Source organism: Ammodytes marinus, assembly GCF_949987685.1.
Source record: "Ammodytes marinus genome assembly, chromosome: 6".
NCBI classification, from domain to species: domain Eukaryota; kingdom Metazoa; phylum Chordata; class Actinopteri; order Uranoscopiformes; family Ammodytidae; genus Ammodytes; species Ammodytes marinus.
In genome coordinates, this window is record NC_137235.1 from 7,850,509 (window position 1) to 7,869,653 (window position 19,145).

At 41.3% G+C, this 19,145-nt stretch overlaps 1 protein-coding gene across 3 annotated transcripts; it reads left to right on the top strand.

Moving 5' to 3' along the window:
* Positions 1-1,833: 1,833 nt before the first annotated feature.
* On the top strand, positions 1,834-18,226 carry rbbp6 (retinoblastoma binding protein 6). Of its 3 annotated transcripts, none has more exons than XM_080029624.1 (20): positions 1,834-2,957; positions 3,839-3,938; positions 4,071-4,110; positions 6,978-7,019; positions 7,149-7,237; positions 7,376-7,472; positions 7,591-7,733; positions 7,897-8,069; positions 8,415-8,518; positions 8,656-9,005; positions 9,100-9,163; positions 9,598-9,655; positions 9,739-9,787; positions 10,531-10,866; positions 10,998-11,090; positions 12,427-14,071; positions 14,803-15,419; positions 15,539-15,603; positions 15,721-15,805; positions 16,170-18,226. In XM_080029624.1, exons 1-20 carry the CDS (start codon positions 2,792-2,794, stop codon positions 17,092-17,094), a joined length of 5,241 nt encoding a protein of 1,746 aa, XP_079885750.1. In that variant the 5' UTR covers positions 1,834-2,791; the 3' UTR covers positions 17,095-18,226. The 3 variants fall into 3 exon arrangements, with proteins under 3 accessions (XP_079885750.1, XP_079885751.1, XP_079885752.1); XM_080029625.1 differs by having other exon boundaries at positions 10,534-10,866; XM_080029626.1 differs by having other exon boundaries at positions 7,597-7,733.
* Positions 18,227-19,145: the final 919 nt, after the last annotated feature.

The window sequence follows — 19,145 nt, forward strand, 5'->3', positions numbered from 1 at the left end:
ACAATACACTGTGTGCACAATTATAGGCAAGTTGTATTTTTGAGGATTAATTTTATTATTGAACAACTACAGTGCTCTCGGTCAATCCAAAAAACCTGAATGTTTACAAAAAACCTGAATGTTTACGAAAGTAAAAGTGAGGTTTTGTCTTTCTTACAAGAATATATATATGTTTTGCTATTATTATGCAACTATTATTATGCAGAATTATTATGCAACTAAATTAAAAAACGAAAATGTTCCCATCTCTCTTGTTTATTTTCATCTGTTAAAGTGAGAATAATAAAACAACTTAAAATGTATTTCTGACATGTAAAAAAAATAAAAATAAATTAGTGACTAATATAGCCACCCTTCTTTTCAATAACTGTCACAAGCCTTCCATTCATGGAGTCTGTCAGTTTCTTGATCTGTTGACGATCAACTTTTTGTGCAGTAGCAACCACAGCCTCCCAGACACTGTTCCGAGAGGTGTACTGATTTCCTTCACTGTAAATATCCCGTTTAAGCAGGGCCCACAGGTTCTCAATAGGGTTTAAGTCAGGTGAGGAAGGGGGTCATGTCATTATTTTTCATCCTTAATAGTGGTGTATTTTAAATGGCCTGAAATAGAATATGATTGTGTTTTGTACAGTCTATGTACACTAAGTATCTCGTAATTACGAGAAAAGATCTCGTAATTACGAGATCCTGAGTGTGCTAACGGCTACTTAGCATTTGGTTAAATTATATGCAGTTTGTTCATTATGCGCCACCGGAGCCACCGTACTGTGTTGCCTCATCCAATCAGAATGTCCGGTGGGCTAGTTCACTTTTACCTCCTGTTTGTTACTGTATCGGAACGCAGTTTTATTGAATGCTTTGATTAAATGCAGTCGTTTAAACTCGGTGTGATCCTTGACTCATACAAACACATAAGAACTTCTACAAGGAGGGCATGACAATGAGTATAGCCATCATGCCATGTCAACTTTGCGCAGAAGTGCAGTCACTGGGACTGTTCAGGAGAAAAGCCCAGTCGGACCTCAGCAGCTGATCACGGGCGTAAAGCCGAAAGTCTGTCCCTCAGTATGGCTACCCGATGCGATCGCTGATTAGTGAATGAACAGTCAAAACATATTTAAAATAATTGTATTGATTATGGGGCCCATTGTAGTCCGGAAACCAATGGCAATTGCCTACGTTTGCCTATGGTTCACCTCGTCTGCAAACACACACACACACACACACACACACACACACAGACACAGACACACAGACACAGACACACTATAAGTTTGGCACGACACCGGAACCGCAAACACTAAATTGCTAAATCAACATTTAGGCCATTATTCTCATAGGCCTACTTGATATCCTGGTCATGGATTGTGTGTAAAAATAGGCTAGAGTAAAGTGTGCTTTTAGGGCAGGAATAAAAGACGATAAGGTCGGACAGAGTTGTTGCCGTCCTGCAGCCAGCCAACCATCGTTATTGATGAATGAGAGGGGCGATCCTTATCTCGTAATTACGAGATCCTTATCTCATAATTACGAGATCTTTTCTCGTAATTACGAGATCCTGAGTGTGCTAACGGCTACATTAGCTGTGAAACTTTTTTTTATTTGGTGAATGCTCAGCGCCACCGTATCTATGATAGCAACATACATATAAATAATAACAATGTCAAAGTTATCAGAAAAGAGTAAAATACTTAACATTACGTTAAACTGTTATTATTATAATCAATCAGACCGAAGATAACTCTCTTGTCTCCATGTGTACTCTTTTCAAGAAGCGTCAAACTGTCTCTCATCCGGTTCCGTCAGGCGCCATTTTGATGAAACAGCGAGGAGAGAAGCAGAATGGACAACCGAAATGGATTTTATGGATTAAAAATTCAAGATGAAACTGGATAACACAAGTATTTTCAACTTTTCATTGTGGGAAATAACCGTGAACGGAAGAAGAATCTCTGTTTCCTGACAGCGTAACTGGTGGATTTTGAGAGATTATTCGAAAGCTAACGTGGGCAACATTGTTAGCATATCTCCATTAGCCGTTAGCTTTTGTTAAGCAACTGTTTCCACTTTGTGTTGAGTGCCGAGGTAACATTTAGCTAATCTTGATGTGTAGCATGCTAGCCTTGGCATTAGCCAACTAGCTAATTTAACATTCATATTTATGGTCTTCTAGAGATAACTTGAACCCTGTGGACTCGTCCCGGAAGCTGTGACGCCGTTTTTTGGACTATTTTTCGAGGAGCTCGTGAAGTGCTGGTTTTGACTTCATAAGAACTGCCTTTTTTAAAGGTTAAAAACACTTTGCGACACGGACTGATGCATTGGAACCCCCAGGCCCGCTGCTAGCTGCACGAGCGGCTAGTTGCGCGGTGGCCGCGGGGGGTTTCCTCCGAGGACAATTCATAAAGGACTTTGCCTAAATTACACCCATTTGATAGATTTGCAACTTGCTGCATGGACTCTTGGATTTGGTGGCACCTTGTCGTGTTATATCGGACTTTAAAGAACTGACAAGGCACGCCGTGCCGCTCAACGGCGCTAGTGCCTCAAACCTATATTATTTTTCACTGGCAATAAGACGTACTCTTTCGTCATCTGCGACCTGATTCTTCCCCATTTTAGTCATTTGTCCACAGTGTTACACCAATATAAAGGTTTACATATTAAAAGTCACCAAATTTAGCCTCCTGTGTTCAGTGTTGACACTGTTTTATTTTGTTATCATACCAGGCCTGTGTTTTTTTCCTTGTTCTTGATTCACTTAAGCTCTTAAGACCTGTACAAAAAAATGTCGTGTGTTCACTATAAGTTTTCTTCCAAACTGGACTACAACACAGTCACTTTCGATGGGCTGCATATCACCCTCGCCGAGCTTAAAAGGCAGATTATGGGCCGAGAGCGCCTCAAGGCCACGGACTGCGACCTGCAGATCACCAATGCGCAGACGCGTGAAGGTATGTAAATCAGCTGACGCACAACAAAACGCGTAGTTGGGACATTTTCCTCTTTAAAAAGGAGTTAAAATGAAAGCAATTGTCAGGACACGGGGTTAGGCCACATTATTTTCCATACAAGTTTATTAGGGCTGCAACTAACGATTATTTTGATAATCGATTATTTTCTCGATTAATTGATTATTAATCGATTAGTGTTTTGGTCCATAAAATGTTGATACATTTTCCAAAGCCCATGTTGAAGTCCTCAAATGTATTGTTATGTCCAAAACACACAGATATTTCAGTTTACTGTCATAATAAGATTAAAGAAACCAGAAAATATTCACATTTGAGAAACTGAAATCAGAGAATTTGGAAATGTATTAAAAAATTACTCGAAACGATTAATCAATTATCAAAATAGTTGGCGATTATTTTAATAATCGATTTGTCGATTAATCGTTGCAGCTCTAAAGTTTATATACTTTCTTATTCTCATTTCTATCCACTTTTCGATTAATTATGGGGTCTATATTGAGACTAACAACAAATAATCAGTTTAATACACATACAAGGGTATGAAGGATCCCAAAATTGTTCTGGTCCCCCTCTTTTTGTAATTTTTCATAGAAAATAAATATATATATATTTACAACCATGGGTGTCCATCACATTTGACTTGGTTGGCTGAAACCAATGAATCAATTAGTTTGGTCAAAACATAATAATAGGAACAAATGTACCAAAACCATAATGGTAAACACAAAAAATAACCAAATAATAATTTATCTTAATTCAAGTTCTATGAATACCATGTATGCTACTGAACACATTTAGCTAATATGTGTCAGGTGACACTTGTTTTTTTGTTTTCTAATTTGTCTCCCCATGTTTTGTAGAATACACAGATGATGAAGCCCACATCCCCAAACACTCGTCAGTGATCGTCCGCCGCACGCCCCTTGGTGGAGTCAAACCTGCTGGCAGGACGTTCATTGTGTATGTTTCCTTAAAATATGATAATTTTTTTCTGGAATCATGATTGAGCAGTACAATCGTAATTGATAGGAATCAACCATTTTTGTTCCAAACCAACTGATGTTTTTTTTCCTCTTGTCTTCTTCCCTGCAGAGATCGTTCTGACACAGCTGTGGTGGGATCTTCTAGACCCGTATGTAAAACAAACCCAAAATCAACACTCTCTCCTCCTCTCACCTCTCTCCCCCTCTTTCTGGCTTTAGTCACCTTTCTTGAGAACATTTTGTCAACAATGATTGAGTTGTTTGTATCTTCTATTCACTGTGTGTTGGCTACATTTGTGTTATCTCAACCTATTTATGTTATTTGATGTCTTCTTAGAAGGTTTTCTTGAGTTACCAGAGTTGAAGTAGTTTGTTGTTTCTCTAAAACCCCAGGTTTCTGTTTTGACATTAGCAGATTAAAGTTTTTGGCTGAGTGAGATGAGGTTGAAATGAGAAACAACAGACTAGTCACCATTGTTTTTGAATGCTCTGACCTGACCAATTGTTTAACTGTTGCCACTTCATTATTGATTGAGAAACCAATTAAAATGTTAATGACTGTATTTCATACTGAAATGGTTTGTAGCCTGCTTCAGGCCAGGCAATTGTATTTTTTAAGGGGTTTGTAAAAGGAAAATATTTTTGTATTAATAATTCATTGTAATTTTATTTTCTGTGAAAATATTTTATTTATTTGGTTTAAGAACCTAATGAAGTAAAGTGTGGCTGGGATTTATTGTAATTAACTCTGATAACAATTACAAGACTCAAATTGTGTGAGTGGAAGAGACTCACCAGTGATCTTTATTTTAAAAGCTTACCCTGCTAAACTTAAATATACTCGTCTGTTGTACAGTAACATTTTACAATGTCAATTGTTTTTCCTGTACAATTTCATCATGAAGATGTTCTATTATGCACTAAGTATGGACTGCACATTACCCATAAACCTTAAGCGCTCATTCTGATGAGTTAATTGCTTTGAAGTAATTAAGATTCCGAAGTGTCTGTTCAACAAAGAAGCAGGTTCTAGTTAGTGACTTAACCACTGACGTATAATGTTGTGACATGATCACAAAGATTTGACACATTATCAGTAACGTAAATATCTTGTTAATCTCTGGAGGCCTTCCATGGTTGCTGCTGTGAGAAGTATACTGGTGTAGTGTGTCCTGTGAGCTGTAAGCTGCAGAACCTGTCAATAAAGTTGTTCAGTGGTTCAGTGTCAGAACCGCTTGCACCAGATCCCTGTGTGTTCCCTCCACAGCATTCTGATACCTAGTCTTTCCTGTGAGCCCTGCATATTTCCACAAGAATTAGGCACAGCTGCTTTATTTTGGTTGTTGTAAATTTTTATTCTCTGTATATTATTTCCATGGTTCATTGCAGAGAAATCCCCCCCACTTGCTTTCACCCTTCACTCTAGTGGTGTTGGGGCTGTTTTAAGTAACACTTAAAAGGAACACTTGACAACTCTTGATAGTTTTTTGCCTCGTTTCCACTAAGTCGTTTGGTACAGCACAATAGCTTCAGTTGGGAAGGTATCAAAATAAGCGAACCGTTCCGTATCTATTTTTGGCACCCTTTTGTTGACGTACCAAGTGGTCCCCAAAGGGTGGAGCTACACATAGCATTTAATTGATTGGTCAATAGAATTATCAGAGTCCATTGTTTGGAGTAAAAGTATCAGTGCAGCTCTTGTTTATTGTGTGGTATTTTTCCTCTTCATTGAATTAATCAGCGGGCTACCCTGTGTCCCGCTGCTATGATGTTATGGCCGTTAATGTCGCTGACCCATAGACTATACCAAAGCTATACTCTGGCTGTGGCTACCACCATATCAAACCTAACTGCTGTTCAGTGGAAACGAGGCATTTGTTTCCATCATCAGGCGATTCAAAAAAAACAAAAACAAGTGTACGTGTGTGTCTCATCCACCCTACATAATAACAGTCTTTGTTTTTTTGTTTTTTATTGAACCATTTTGGTATAAGGTTTTGTTAGTTCGGGTCTCGATGTCAAACCTACTTTGACATCAGGTGCAAACTACTGCAGCCTGGTGAAGAGAAACTGCATGCTAAAATTAAAAGTCGAGTTTTCTTTTCTAGTATTCTAGGAAATTGCCCTCTTACTCCCATAGCAGGAAAAGCTTCAGAATCTGGGTGTGCGCGAGTTACTGAAACTTTTGAATGTGCTGATGAAGCCCGGATAGTGTAGACAGTTTAAGATGATTTTCTTGACATGGCCAGGCTCAGAAATTAGGCAGGTCTAGACTTATACGTGAATGGTATATAGAGTGAGAGTAGTTTGAATAAAAGTTTGCTTGTTACTTTTTAAATGTCAATGCAGCTTAAGTTTTGTGCTATTTAGCAGTGTTTCTAAGGTTTCCATACGGTGACAATTTTAAATGTTTTTATTTTTTTATCATTTAGATTTTTCATTAAGTTTGTTTGACTTTTTGACACTTGAACATTTATGCACAAAAGTTGTGCATGATCTTATATATGACGTAATTATCTTTTCACCTAGAAAAGGAAAACACTTTGCACAATCACATTTTTAAAAAGAAGAGTTGCTTAATGGGCAGAAAACTGTTACTCCTTTCTTTTTAAAGTCATCATTTGTAACTCATATTCCGGTTTGGGTGATTTCTAAATTTGATCTCTAAAATAAACAGCTCTTAATAGTAACCACCCTGGATGAGGTTGTCACAATATTAACTTATGCTTTTTAGATTTTTCTTAAAGGTTTATGACACAATGTTGTCAATAGAGGGATTAACATTGCTCACAAGCCTTCTCAATCATGTCTTGATTTAAACGCTCACTCGTATACATGCATTATTTCATGCACTTTGAGTGCCTAACAAAGGCTTTAATTTTGGTGCAAAGACTTGGAAGGAGACTAAACGACTGGACAAGGATGTGGTGGGGAACTATCTGGGCTCTTATCTTCCACTGAATGTATTACATATTATGTTAACGCCATTAATATATCTACTCTGATTCTCCTGCAGACGGATTCTTCTCCTTCTATGTCACTTGCCCAACTTGCCAAGGTACTGTATCTATTCATGTTGGCTGTACTCCAGAAAATATTTCCTTAGTTAAATAGATCCTTATAAGTGGAATCTTTATTAATAGTACGATTGACATTCTTCTTTTCTCTCCTTTCTCAATTGTTTTAGACTGCTAACCTGGTTGACGCAAATGCATCTGAGGAAGACAAGATTAAAGCCATGATGTCTCAGTCCAATCATGAATATGACCCGATACAGTTAGTATACATTCTCACCTTTTTCTTGATGACGATCACAATATTTGTGATATGCAATTTATGCTCATGAATCGATGTACTAACAACATCATTTTCCAGCTGTATGTATTTTTAAAACAAATCTATATATTTTTTTAGTTATTCCAAGAAAGCAATTGGACCTCCACCTGCTAACTACATGTGCTATCGTTGTGGAAAGTCCGGCCACTACATTCGGTTTTGCCCCATGCTAGTGGTAGGTTTCATGTATAATTTGATTGTCATAGTCTGTGGTGATTTTCTTTGAACAACAATGCAGTGCAACTTCTAAGACAGTACTAATTATTGTTTGAATGATTATTCTTTTTCTCGAGGTCCAGGATAAGAGTGTGGAGCCTCCCAAACAAGTGAGGGTTAGTAAGGGAATTCCTCAAAGTTTCATGGTGAAAGCAGAGCCAGGCACCAAGGGAGCCATGTTAACCAGCACAGGAGAATATGCCATACCTGCTATAGACGCGTATGTGCCAACCCAGAAAAATTCACAAATACTAACTGTTCAGTATACTTGTAGTACTGTCAAATCTGTCTGTTTAAAAAAAAACACTTATGTTTACTACTGTTGCTTTCTCTTTGCTTGAAAATTTGTCCTCAAAATGAAAAAAACATTTCTGTTTACACAGAGAGGCATATGCACAAGGAAAGAAGGAGCGTCCTCCGTTTGTTCCACATGAAGCGTCATCATCTGATGATGATTCAGACCCAATCCCAGATGAACTGTTGTGTCCGATCTGCAATGACCTGATGACCGATGCCGTAGTTATACCCTGCTGTGGAAATAGTTACTGCGATGAATGTGAGTTCTTACAAGTACTTAATGCAGATCTCGATTTGTACAGGTCTAAAAGTAACAGACAAACAAAAGAGAAAAACAAGTCTTTTCCATGCGTAAGATTGGCTTAAGTATATTCATTCTTTGGTTTTGGTCCTGCCAAATATGTGTTTTTAAGTTTCCACATTCTACAAAATGTTTAGGGAAACTTTAAAAGGTTCACACTCAACCTTTTGGTTTGACATTATATGTAGACTAGGCAAGTTGAGGGAATTTTTTTAAGAAAAAATTTAAACATAAGTGTCAAGACCTGGTGTTTTTGTTTGTCAAATGAATATGAGCTTTTGTCTAACTAAGGACTGTTTTCAGGTATAAGAACTGCCTTGCTGGACTCAGAGGAGCATATCTGCTTCACATGCAAACAGACGGATGTTTCACCTGATAATCTCATTGCCAACAAGTTTCTTCGACAGGTAACCAATTTGAATTCATGTTTGTTGATGAGTTGCATTGTTCATTTAACTTGCACCCAAAGCTCAACTCAAGACGGGAAACGGAGAAATTAAATCATCGTATCATCCGTTTGTTTTTTTGTTGTTTTTTCATGCAGGCTGTGAACAACTTTAAGAATGAGACAGGATACACCAAACATGTCCGCAAGCAGGTCCAAAACTGGGCCCCACCTCCACCGCGGCCTCAGTTGCTCAGGCCTCTGCACTCTAGACAGCAGGACCCACTGCTAGCCCATGTCACTAGAGTACCTTCCCCTGTCCTTCAAGCACAGGTCTTGCCCCCTGCACCAACTGCCAGTGCTACTCCTCCTTCTACTGATCCTCCCACTCCTCCGCATGCTGCTTCTCCTCCACCCAAAGAAGGAGCTTTCTCACCAGCTACTGCACCTGTTGTTGATAGCCAATCTCCTAGTCAGTCCACCAGTCATGTGGAACCGCCCCCACCTGGGTAAGTTTAGATACATGAAACCGCAAACTAAAAATGTCGAGCTTGAAGTGAACAGCCATCTTTACCGGTAATAATTTGTCTGTTTATATTTTAGTGAGACAGCTCCAGAACCTATGGTGAAACCAGAGTCATCACGTCCCTCAGAAAGTGGATCACAAGTGAGTCTGCCTTCATATTCATCTCATTTACTTTTAGAAGATGTTTGCCTACAAAAATAGATTTACATGATTGTAAGTCACCTTTTATGAAAAGTAAATGCAAAAACTCAAACTCAGTTAAGGTTGTTGAGTAAGACTTAATTCTTGGCTAAGAGGAATTAATGTGTCTTGCAAAATCTATTAATAGTATTATTATTATTATTATTTGAGATGCACTGAAGATAATTTTTTCCTGGCCACTGGGGTTAGATTATTAGTAAAATTGTTATTATGATAGTACTATAGTATCCAGTAAACATTTAGAGTCTAACTTCATGTTTTACCAATGGCAAACACAATTTTCCCCCTAGGCTGGTGCATTTTTTGAAAATAAGTCTACACGCATAAGAAACTCTTGAAGGTAACAAAATGTCTCACTTTGATTTCTCCCACAGAGCTACCATTTACCTATTCGTGGCCATCAGCCACCTTCAAGACCACCTCATGCATCAGGTAAAAGGCTTACATTAAGTAATTTGATGACAATAAGTAAGCTTTGAGATAAGAGATTCAACAACGTCAATCTGCTTTATTAGGTCACCAGTCACGGCCCCACCCCCCTCAAAGAGGCAGACACTGGGAGAGGTAAGATTTGTCTAAGGGAGTGATCTATTAAAAGCTTGTATTATAATTAGGGCGATTAAAAAAATTAATCTAATTAATTACAGGCTCTGTGATTAATTAATCTAAATTAATCGCATACTTAAATGGCACTTTTATGCCTGTTTATAAACAACTGTAGGCCTCTCTCTCTCGCTCTCTCTCTTCCCCCCCTCTCCGTCTTGTAACTTCTGTCTCCTCCTCTAAATAAAAAACAAGCAGGCTAAATGACGACTGTCTATCTCCCACAACAGACAACGCTGCGGTGCGCATAGTCTATGTCGATTCATTCACCGTCCTACTCGTAGCCAAAAATATTGACACACACACACAAAGGAGGAAAAAAGACAGGCATATGCTAGGAAGAGTGAGAGGGGGCGGGTGTCGATCGCAGCTAGCAAACAAAAGTGAGACACGGAGGAAGATTGAGAGATACTGTTTTGAACCTACTTGTTAATTAGGCACCCACTAAATCAATAATGCACAGACACTGCGGAGAGCCCTCCATAGAGCCCTCGGCCCATTTCCCCTTCTTCTTTCTTTACTCTTTAATCCCGTGCGGGCCGTTCAGCAAGCTACAGGTACAGCTCCGCTATCGCCTCACCTCTTTTGCACCGGGTCAGAGGGCAATATAGAAGTACGATTAATCTGCGTTAATTTTTTTAATTAATTTGACAGCCCTAATTATAATATGTAATCCCTCATGGTTTGTGTCCTTCTGTTTGTAGCAGGTCTTACCGAGGTAGAGGCGACCACCCACCCCCTCACCTCCAGAATGCTCCGCCTCCCTTACCCGTTCCTCCCGTGTACCCTGCCCTGTCATTGTTCCCACCCCCACCACAGTCATACCCCCCTCCCTACACCTCCGGCCCGGGCCTTATTCCTCCTCCTGTGCTCAGCTACCAGCCCCAGCCTGTCTATGGCCCTGGACCACCAATGCTTAACCCCCCTCCTTGGATTACTCACTGTCCCCAGCCCCCTATTCTCCCTCTTCCACCCTCACTCACTCAGCCTCCGCTCTCTAAAGAAGATTTCTACAGACAGCGGCACCACAGACAGGACAAGTGAGTCATTTTTTATCTTATGATCTTCAAACGGTTACAACCACTACTGATTGGGTCAGAATTTAATAGCACTCGATAGTAGTAGATTAAGTAGTTTTAAGGTGTCAGTGTTTTTGTCTTTGTGTCCACAGTGTTACCTCTAAACTGGATGAATTTACTAAAGACTTCCACAAAGAGCTTATGAAGTACAGAAATGCACCAAAGAGACGAAGATCTTATTCAAGGTAACTTAAATAAAAGTACACACTAGGGTTGCCGCGGTGTGGACATTTTCATACCGAGTAATACACGTGCGTGAACACCGGTGTTACCGAGTAAACACCACCAGACAGGGTCTTTAAAAAAAAAAAAATAAAAAATTATTAGGCTTCACCGCAGATTTCAAGAGAAGACGGTCCGTCGGCTCTGTAGGCGCTTACTTTGATCTTAAACATTAGATAGCGCAATTTATTCTTGAACGAAACAAATGCTTAGTGTTTGTAGATCATTTGGTTAAATTATTATGCAATTTGTTCAATATGAGCCACCAGAGCCACCGTACTGTGTTGCCTCATCGAATCAGAATGACTGGTGGGCTACTTCACTTTTACCTGTCTGTAGGCTATCAGAGCCATGATCGGAGCGCAGTTTATTGAATGCTTGGATTAAATTCACTCGTTTAAACTCGGTGTGATCCTTGACTCATACCAACCCATATGAACTTTCTACAGTGTTGTCAATAACTGTTGTCGTGCACTTTGAGGTGTGTCGGTGACGCGACGTCATTTTACCGGGGCTTCAGCTCCAAATGTTTTAAGTGAAGCTACCACGGATAGGCCTATATTTGCGGCGTGATTTCCACTGGGGACTTAACATGTTCTCTCCCCCCCACACTTTACAATTTATAATTTTTTCACCGCAAGCTGTCATCGACACGGAGCAGCAGCACACAGACAGCCTGCCGCTGTGTAGGCGCGGGTGTGTGAGTGTGTGTGTTACCTCCGGTTACCTCCCGTTGCTGAATCTTCAACAGTTTGCAGACTACCTAGTTTAGCCTACGTTTTCAGGTTCCCTAGTATTGGCGTTTCATCAAAAATATTGCCAAATAGGCGCGTTTGCTTTGGGCTTTGAAGCCAACTCCTCCGCCATCGTCTTATAAACTCTCTACGGGAGACTCCGCTGCTGTGACGCGGCTCTGCGCTGCACGGAGCGGAGCAGACACTTTCAGTTTCATTGTTTTCTGAGTAGCTTTATTATAACTTAGAAGTTAGAGTAGCCTTAGACATACTAGTTTTTTATTTAGCCGAATGAACTGCCGCCGTCACGCAAAATTTAACCAATTGGCTTTTATGTCTATTTTTTTTAATAGGCATCTATGCCTAGACTATCCGGTGTTGCTCGGTGTTGAGGCTCCCACCGGTGTGAGCCTTCAACACCGAGTAACACCGGTAACACCTACTACCGCGGCAACCCTAGTACACACCAAAAATGGTTTTAGTTCTTACATTAGTCATTTATGCATAAGATATTTGTTAAACTTTTTTTTCATAATGTTCACCCCTCTTTGTCTTCCTCTTGTAGGTCCCGGTCATACAGTCGCTCTCCATTCAGCCGCTCTCCTTACTCTCGCTCTAGATCAAGATCCAGATTAAGATCCAGGTCTTACTCTTATTCCCCCAGTAGATCCCGTTCACGCTCCCATGGACGGGCTTATCCTCGTTCCCCTTATACCAGACGCAATGGACGCAGTTATGGTCGTTCACGGTCAAGGTCCCGCTCTCGTTCGAGGTCTTTCGGGTTTCGGCGCTCTGGCTCACCGCGGTCTCCTCTGCCCTACAGGGGTGGAGGAGGAGGAGGCTGGGAGGGGCCAGAAGGTCCAGGAGGTCCAGGAGGTCCAGGGCCCTACAGGTCCAGGTCACGGTCTCGCTCTGCTGGGGCCTATCGGGGCCGCAGCCCTGGTGGGAGAAAGCCCCCTCCTCGGGAGCTTCCACCATTTGAACCGAAGGGTCCAGGTCCTGGAGGCCCTGAGCGCTGGGAAAGAGACAGGTATCGACAGTGGGAGAAGGAATACGCCGACTGGTACGACAAGTATTACAAAGATTATGATGGGCAACCTCCCCCAATGCATAACAGGGGTCGTGGCAGCAGAGACAGGGAAAGGGACAGAATGTCCTCGTTAACTAGAGAAACTAGAGATTACTCGCCCCATGGGAGAGGAAGAAGAGGGAGAGAAGAGAGACCTCCTCCACCCCAACAGCCTCAATCCTCTTCCTCATCAGCGACCAAGTCCAGCACTAAAGTCTTGAAGACAAAGAAAGTAAAGAAGAAGAAAACTGGGGAGGATTCAGAGGCATCACAGTCAGTGGACAGAGGTGATGCTACTCCTGTTAGAGATGAACCAATGGACGATATGCCTTCACTCAATAAAACTACTTCCTCCTCAAAATCTCCAGTTGGTGCCACAACCAAAGCCCCAGCCTCTAAAAGCAGCGCTGCACCTGTTAAACCCCCAACCAGGTCAACATCTAAGACTGCGTCTGATAAGAGTAGGAAAGATAGGGGTCAAAAGGTAAAGGCCAAAGTTAAGACGGAGGGTGCTAAGGTAAAGAGTGAGAAGGTGAAGAAAAAAAATGTAGAAGGAGTAGTGACCAAAAAGAGAGACTCCTCCTCCTCGTCCTCCTCAGCTGCTAAGCCTTTAAAGACCATCAAAAACAAACCAGAAGATGCCTCAAACTCAACCACCCCGAAAAAGGAAAAGGGTAAAAGCGTGTCAGTGAGGCCTGCTCTTCTTAAGACCCCTCCACAGAACTTGAATCTTCATCATCAATCTATTCACGATGGTCCTCGACTTGGCCACGACATGCGGGGCAGGAGAGATCTTCCTCAGGGTGGTGGTCTCCTCCCCCACCCCCATCCCCACCTCCACCCCCATCATCACGGACACCCACTCCTGCACCGGCCCCCCTCCCCAGGGGACGGCCGGAGGAGGATGGGAGAGGAGGGCCGCCTTTTACTGGGACCTCCTCCAGGAAAACTGAGGAGAATAGATGGTCTAGGAGGAGGTGATGTCATGTCCCACTCGCACATGTCTCATCAGCCCCAACACCACAGGCTCACGTCCTCCTCAGACAGGCCAGGGCTTCTGCCCATACCAGGGAGCCGGGAGATGGGCCGGGGAGACACTGATAGAGGATCCATCAGGCCTCTAATGGACCTCCAGCTCCAGGTGGGTTTATTGTTTGTGAAGTGGAGACGTATACATCTTGTGTTTTTGAGGGTATTTACAGATATCTATATCAACTAAAATTAATTAGAAGCTTTGTTCACATTGGTTCTTAATTTTAGAATGAACCAAACTCACAAGTTGATTTTTCATATAGTTATTTTGTAAATTCATAATCACCAAACAAATTTTCACGAATCAAGACCAGTGAATTATGAAAATGGCTTGTTTCAGCTTCCTTAATGACAATATTTGTGGATTTTCTTGGGGTTATAAATGGATTATGTTTGGGTTTTGGACTGGTACCTGGATTAAAAATCTGTTTGAATATGTTGCCTGGGCTTTAACAAAAAGTTTCTGATATTTTATAGAGCAGTTTATTGAGATAAAAATCTGACAATTAATTAATGATAAAAAACAAAATAGTAGTTACTTGCCTGATTTTCACCAGTTTCTTTATTTATTATTTTTACAATAACTTCATCATTGTTTAAAATGCTTAAATGAATAAAAATGGACATCACAGATTTCCTCAGTTCAAGGTGACTCAACGGGTTGTTTACCATTTAGTCCATGACACAAAAAAAATCAAGTAGTAAATTTACCAGAGCAACAACCCTTGCAGTAAAGCATCTGGTAGAGAAATGTTGGCATTTGTTTAAAAAACATCAACATTAATCCATCAAACACTCAGCTTTTCAGCGTTTTTGATCTACTTATTAAATTGTTTTAAGGTGAAGCCACTGCCCCAGAGGAGGATCAAGTTGAACAGAGACCTGGGGAGAAAAAACAGCAGTGACTCAGTGCCTTCAGATAAAGCACCTTCAGGGCCGGAAAAGACAACCTCAAGCTCAGATCAATCAGCGGCTGCTAATACCAACGAAGAAGTCCGACCCAGCAGCAGTACAGGAGAAAGTGCTGGAAGAAAGGAGCGTTCAGCATCTAGTGAGAGGGGAATCTCCAGAGAGAGACCAGGCAGTGCTGGAGAGAGAGTGCACGCCTCAGACAGAGAGACAAACAGAAGCTCTGGGCAGGACAGGGAGCGGGACAGAGCCTCGGGATCAGAGCGGGAGAGAGATAGGAGCATTCCCTCTGACAGAGAACGGGCCTCTGGGTCAGCACCGCAGAAAGCAGCAGTAACTGCGGAGAAAGATCCAGATGTAGAGAGGACGGGCAGGACGAAACAAAAGAATTCCAGTAGTGGAAGTACAGGAGGAGGAAGGTCTGTCTCTCTGGATAAAATGACCATTGCTGAGAAATTGTGCGTTAACAAGAAAGACCACCAGGAGAAACCGAGCACTTCCTCTAAGGAGAGAGTGGAGGAATCAGAAAGAGCTGCTAAACCTGACAGGTCAGTTACATTTGTTCTTCCTTATACTTGATTGAAAGAGAGCATGACATATTAGATTTATATAGTGTTACTGTAAACACTGTTGTGAATTTGTGTAATTATATCCTCTGATTTCCCAGGAGTGTGTCCAAGGACAGAACAGAGAGGAGTGTCCCCTCGGGAGAGAAACCAGCTCACAGAGAAGGTAATTTGAATCTGTGTCCTGTGTGAGGAGATGATAACTTTGATTTTGTATAGTGCAATCTAATTAACCATTGATTTAACAATGTGTTTGATGTCCTCCCTCCTTCTCTTCTTTCAGCAGTGAAAGATGTGAAGGAGCCTGTTGTGAAGAAACCAAGGATCAGCCGTAAGGCCCTGATGAGCCAGAGCGTGAGCTCCACTAGGTGAGTCAGTGTTGTATAATTTTATCTAGGTAAAAAAAAAATGTCTTCATTGTCATTGGTGCATTCTTATTATCTATGTGTCCCTTGCAAACCAAATTTTCTTTAAGATCAGAATAGAATTAAAGTTAAAATTAATGATGTTTTGGAAATAAAGGAGCTTTAGATCAGATCAGTTTTTTATTTTAATAGCCCAATATCACACATGCATGTGGCAGGTTTTGGAATGTGGAATAAAAAAAGATTTCACTAGTTCTGCTGCATCAATTTTGATCACATTTTGTTTTCAAACACGTTGTGAGACGGACAGTGTTTTACTGCTAAATCAGTTCTCTTTTCAACATGTCTGTTCTATCCTCAACACTAGGTCAACTCAAGAAACAAAGCGGGACTACAAAGACCAGAAGAGTGTTTCGTCTAAACCTGCAGAGCAACCTCCACCTAGTCCAGTGAACAGCCGTGACCGCAGCCCAAGTGTTAGTCCAGCAGCCAGCCCGGCCAGGGACGAACCGCTCATTCAGCCTCCTCCTCGCTCCAAGTGGGAAAGAGATGAAGATGAGGAAGAAGGACAGGAGAACGGCCTCAAGGAACTGTCACCAGTGCAGCAGACGGCCCCAGGCCGAGAGTTGCCGGAGGAGCCTCCCAAACCTGTCAAGAGTGAAGGGCGAGACATCCCAAGGGAGGAGAAGAGACTAGGAGCAGTGAGAGAAGAGAAGAAAACCAGAGTACACAGGGAAGAGGGTAAAGGTGGCAGGACGGCACTGACAAACTCTGACAAACCAACCAAAGCTAAAGTAGTGAGGGAGGACGGGAGAGCAGGACGAGAGGAGGCGCGTGGAGTGATTGTGAAGGAGGAGAGAACAGCAGAAGGCCGAGGACGAGAGGAAAGTCGCGGTCCGGAGCCCAGGAGACATCGTTTGTGTTCCGACCTGGGCCGCGAGACCGATGAGGCCGCCTTCGTACCCGACTACAGCGAAGGGGAAGGCGAAGGCTCAGAGCCTGACAAAGGCAGGAGCGGCAGCGGCAGTCCGTCCCTCAGCCAAGCCTCCCAAAGCCCAACCCACAGCGGCTCGGGAACCATCGCGACCACCACCGCAGCAGACAAGAAGAAGAAGAAACACAAGAAGCATAAAAAACACAAGAAGCACAAGAAGCAGCACGGCAGCCAGGAGAAAGAGGGAGAACCCAAGGAACACAAGCATAAACACAAGAAGAAGAAACACAAAAAGAACAAGAACAAAGAAGTGGAGGAGGGGGATGTGGAGAAAGCTGAGGATGGGACCTCATGCTAACAAGAGCTAAGCTAAGACTGCAGGCTGAAATCTATAAGGAAATAATGATGCGTCTAGAAATATACCTTACATTGGCAAGCTGGTCCATGTGCCAGTTGAAGAAAATGGATGAATGAGGTGAAGGGCTGTTCTTACACAGTCACTGCAGGTCCTCAAACGTACACGGTACTTGGTTGATGTCAGAATTGTGGCCGCAGCTAAGGCCTCTTTAATGTTCAATGTGAGCTTCTTTGGTGACTTGGCCATGAAAAACTCTTGAAAGATACTGTGCTGCACTATTGTGATCAACCTAAAAATGCCCTGATAGGACTTGATGATAATAACTGATCACACAGCATTCAATCTATATGATTTGAATAACAAAACACTGTACTCAGGGATGTGATTGCTTCTTTGTAGAGGAGGAATTGCTGTTTCTCTGCCTGTGATTTATTTGTAAATAGAGATGGACTGTTGCTTCACATAATAATTTCTCCTCGGTTTATTTTGCTCACATCCCTGTGTGCTGTTCAAGGCTTAAATGATAAATAACCTTCATTGCAATGAGGGCCATTGTGAGCGCTTTTTGAAATGCATTACTATTGGTTTTGCATGTTTTAGCACAAATCATGTATCGTTTCCATTACTGCTAACCATTTTCAACGTTGATAATCTCTTTTTTAGGTAGTCGTTTTCATTAAATGCAAGTACACATTTTTTTTTTTCATAGATTGCCTTTCTGAGCAAGGCCAAATCTCTGCAAGTTAATTTTCCTACCAAACTTAACATGAATGAAATCCAGTAGATACCTGCAAGGTTATGAAACTATTTGAAAATGTTCAGCAGCATAGTATTTGTGATTGATGTGCTAAAACCTGCAAAATTACCAATGTAGTCTTTAAGTTAATACAAATTGTTATGTATCCATGCTACACTGAATTGTATAAATCTAGGATGTTAATTAATAATGGCAAATCAGATTGCATGTTTTTGTTCCAAAGTTGCAGTAGCTGTGTATCACGTTGTCTGAGTGATTGAATGTGTGTTTGTGTCGATGAGAAAGTGAAATGTGATGGAAATGAGACAAAGTGGAGGAATATTGTTCTTACAAATTAGTTGTTAATTTTTTTTTTTTATTAAAATGGTTTGACCTCATGAATTTGTCTGAATTGTATTTTATTGACGTTTCAACTCTTAATCATTGTCCACATAAATGAAGGAATTGACTGGATTTAAACATTTTGACTGAATATGTTCCAGGTGTTGTTGCCGATTAAGACCTTTCATATGGATATGGAGATCAGACTGTTCAGGGGCCTGATTTATAAACGTGGCAAATATTGGGATTTATAAAAAACAAACTTGACGGGAAGATGTGTGGTCCTCCACGCAAGCTCTGACCCATGCGTACGCACCGAAAGTGGAGAAAGGAGAAACGGCGACTCCGTCGGCACATGTATTGTATGAAGTGCGAGAAGGCGTATGTTTTTGTGTAAAATGAATCCAGATAGGCCTATTATAAGCCATGTAAGCCTATCATATATTGGCAGTTCCTTTGCAAAACGGATGATGCAATTTTTACATCTAATAAACAAATGCCTCCACGGATTCTTCCATGGAGTGATATCACAAAAAAAATTATGGGTCACGTTACTTTGTGTGCATTTTTGAAGGCGAAAAATGCACACAAAGTAACGTGACCCATCATACTGTTTAACGCTCACAACTGGCCCTTGGGTATAAACAACTCAAGTGCTGTATGTAAAAATGAAATACTACCTAGTATAATATTACAACTGGAAAAATAATCATAATATAGTGAAATTGTTACTGAAATGTGAGATTTACACACTAAGTAGTTTCAATAAACTTTGACAGTAACTAATGGTGCGGTAGTATCACCTGAAATAAACATGCTCATTTACCAGTTTGTATTAAATTAGATTTTTGATGCGCTCTCTGACCTCAACATTTTTAGTGAAATTTTTTCCGACAGTCTGTTTCTCTTAGTCGCTTGCGTGCATTGTACAATTTCTTTACAGATGTTACAAACTGAGATCTGGATTAAGTTA

Excerpts from the sequence above, each read along its gene's own strand:
- rbbp6 (XM_080029624.1), top strand. The coding sequence starts at position 2,792 with ATGTCGTGTGTTCACTATAAGTTTTCTTCCAAACTGGACTACAACACA. Across the intron at positions 9,164-9,597 it reads CCTCAGAAAGTGGATCACAA|AGCTACCATTTACCTATTCG; the intron begins GTGAGTCTGCCT and ends TTTCTCCCACAG. Across the intron at positions 11,091-12,426 it reads AGACGAAGATCTTATTCAAG|GTCCCGGTCATACAGTCGCT; the intron begins GTAACTTAAATA and ends TTCCTCTTGTAG.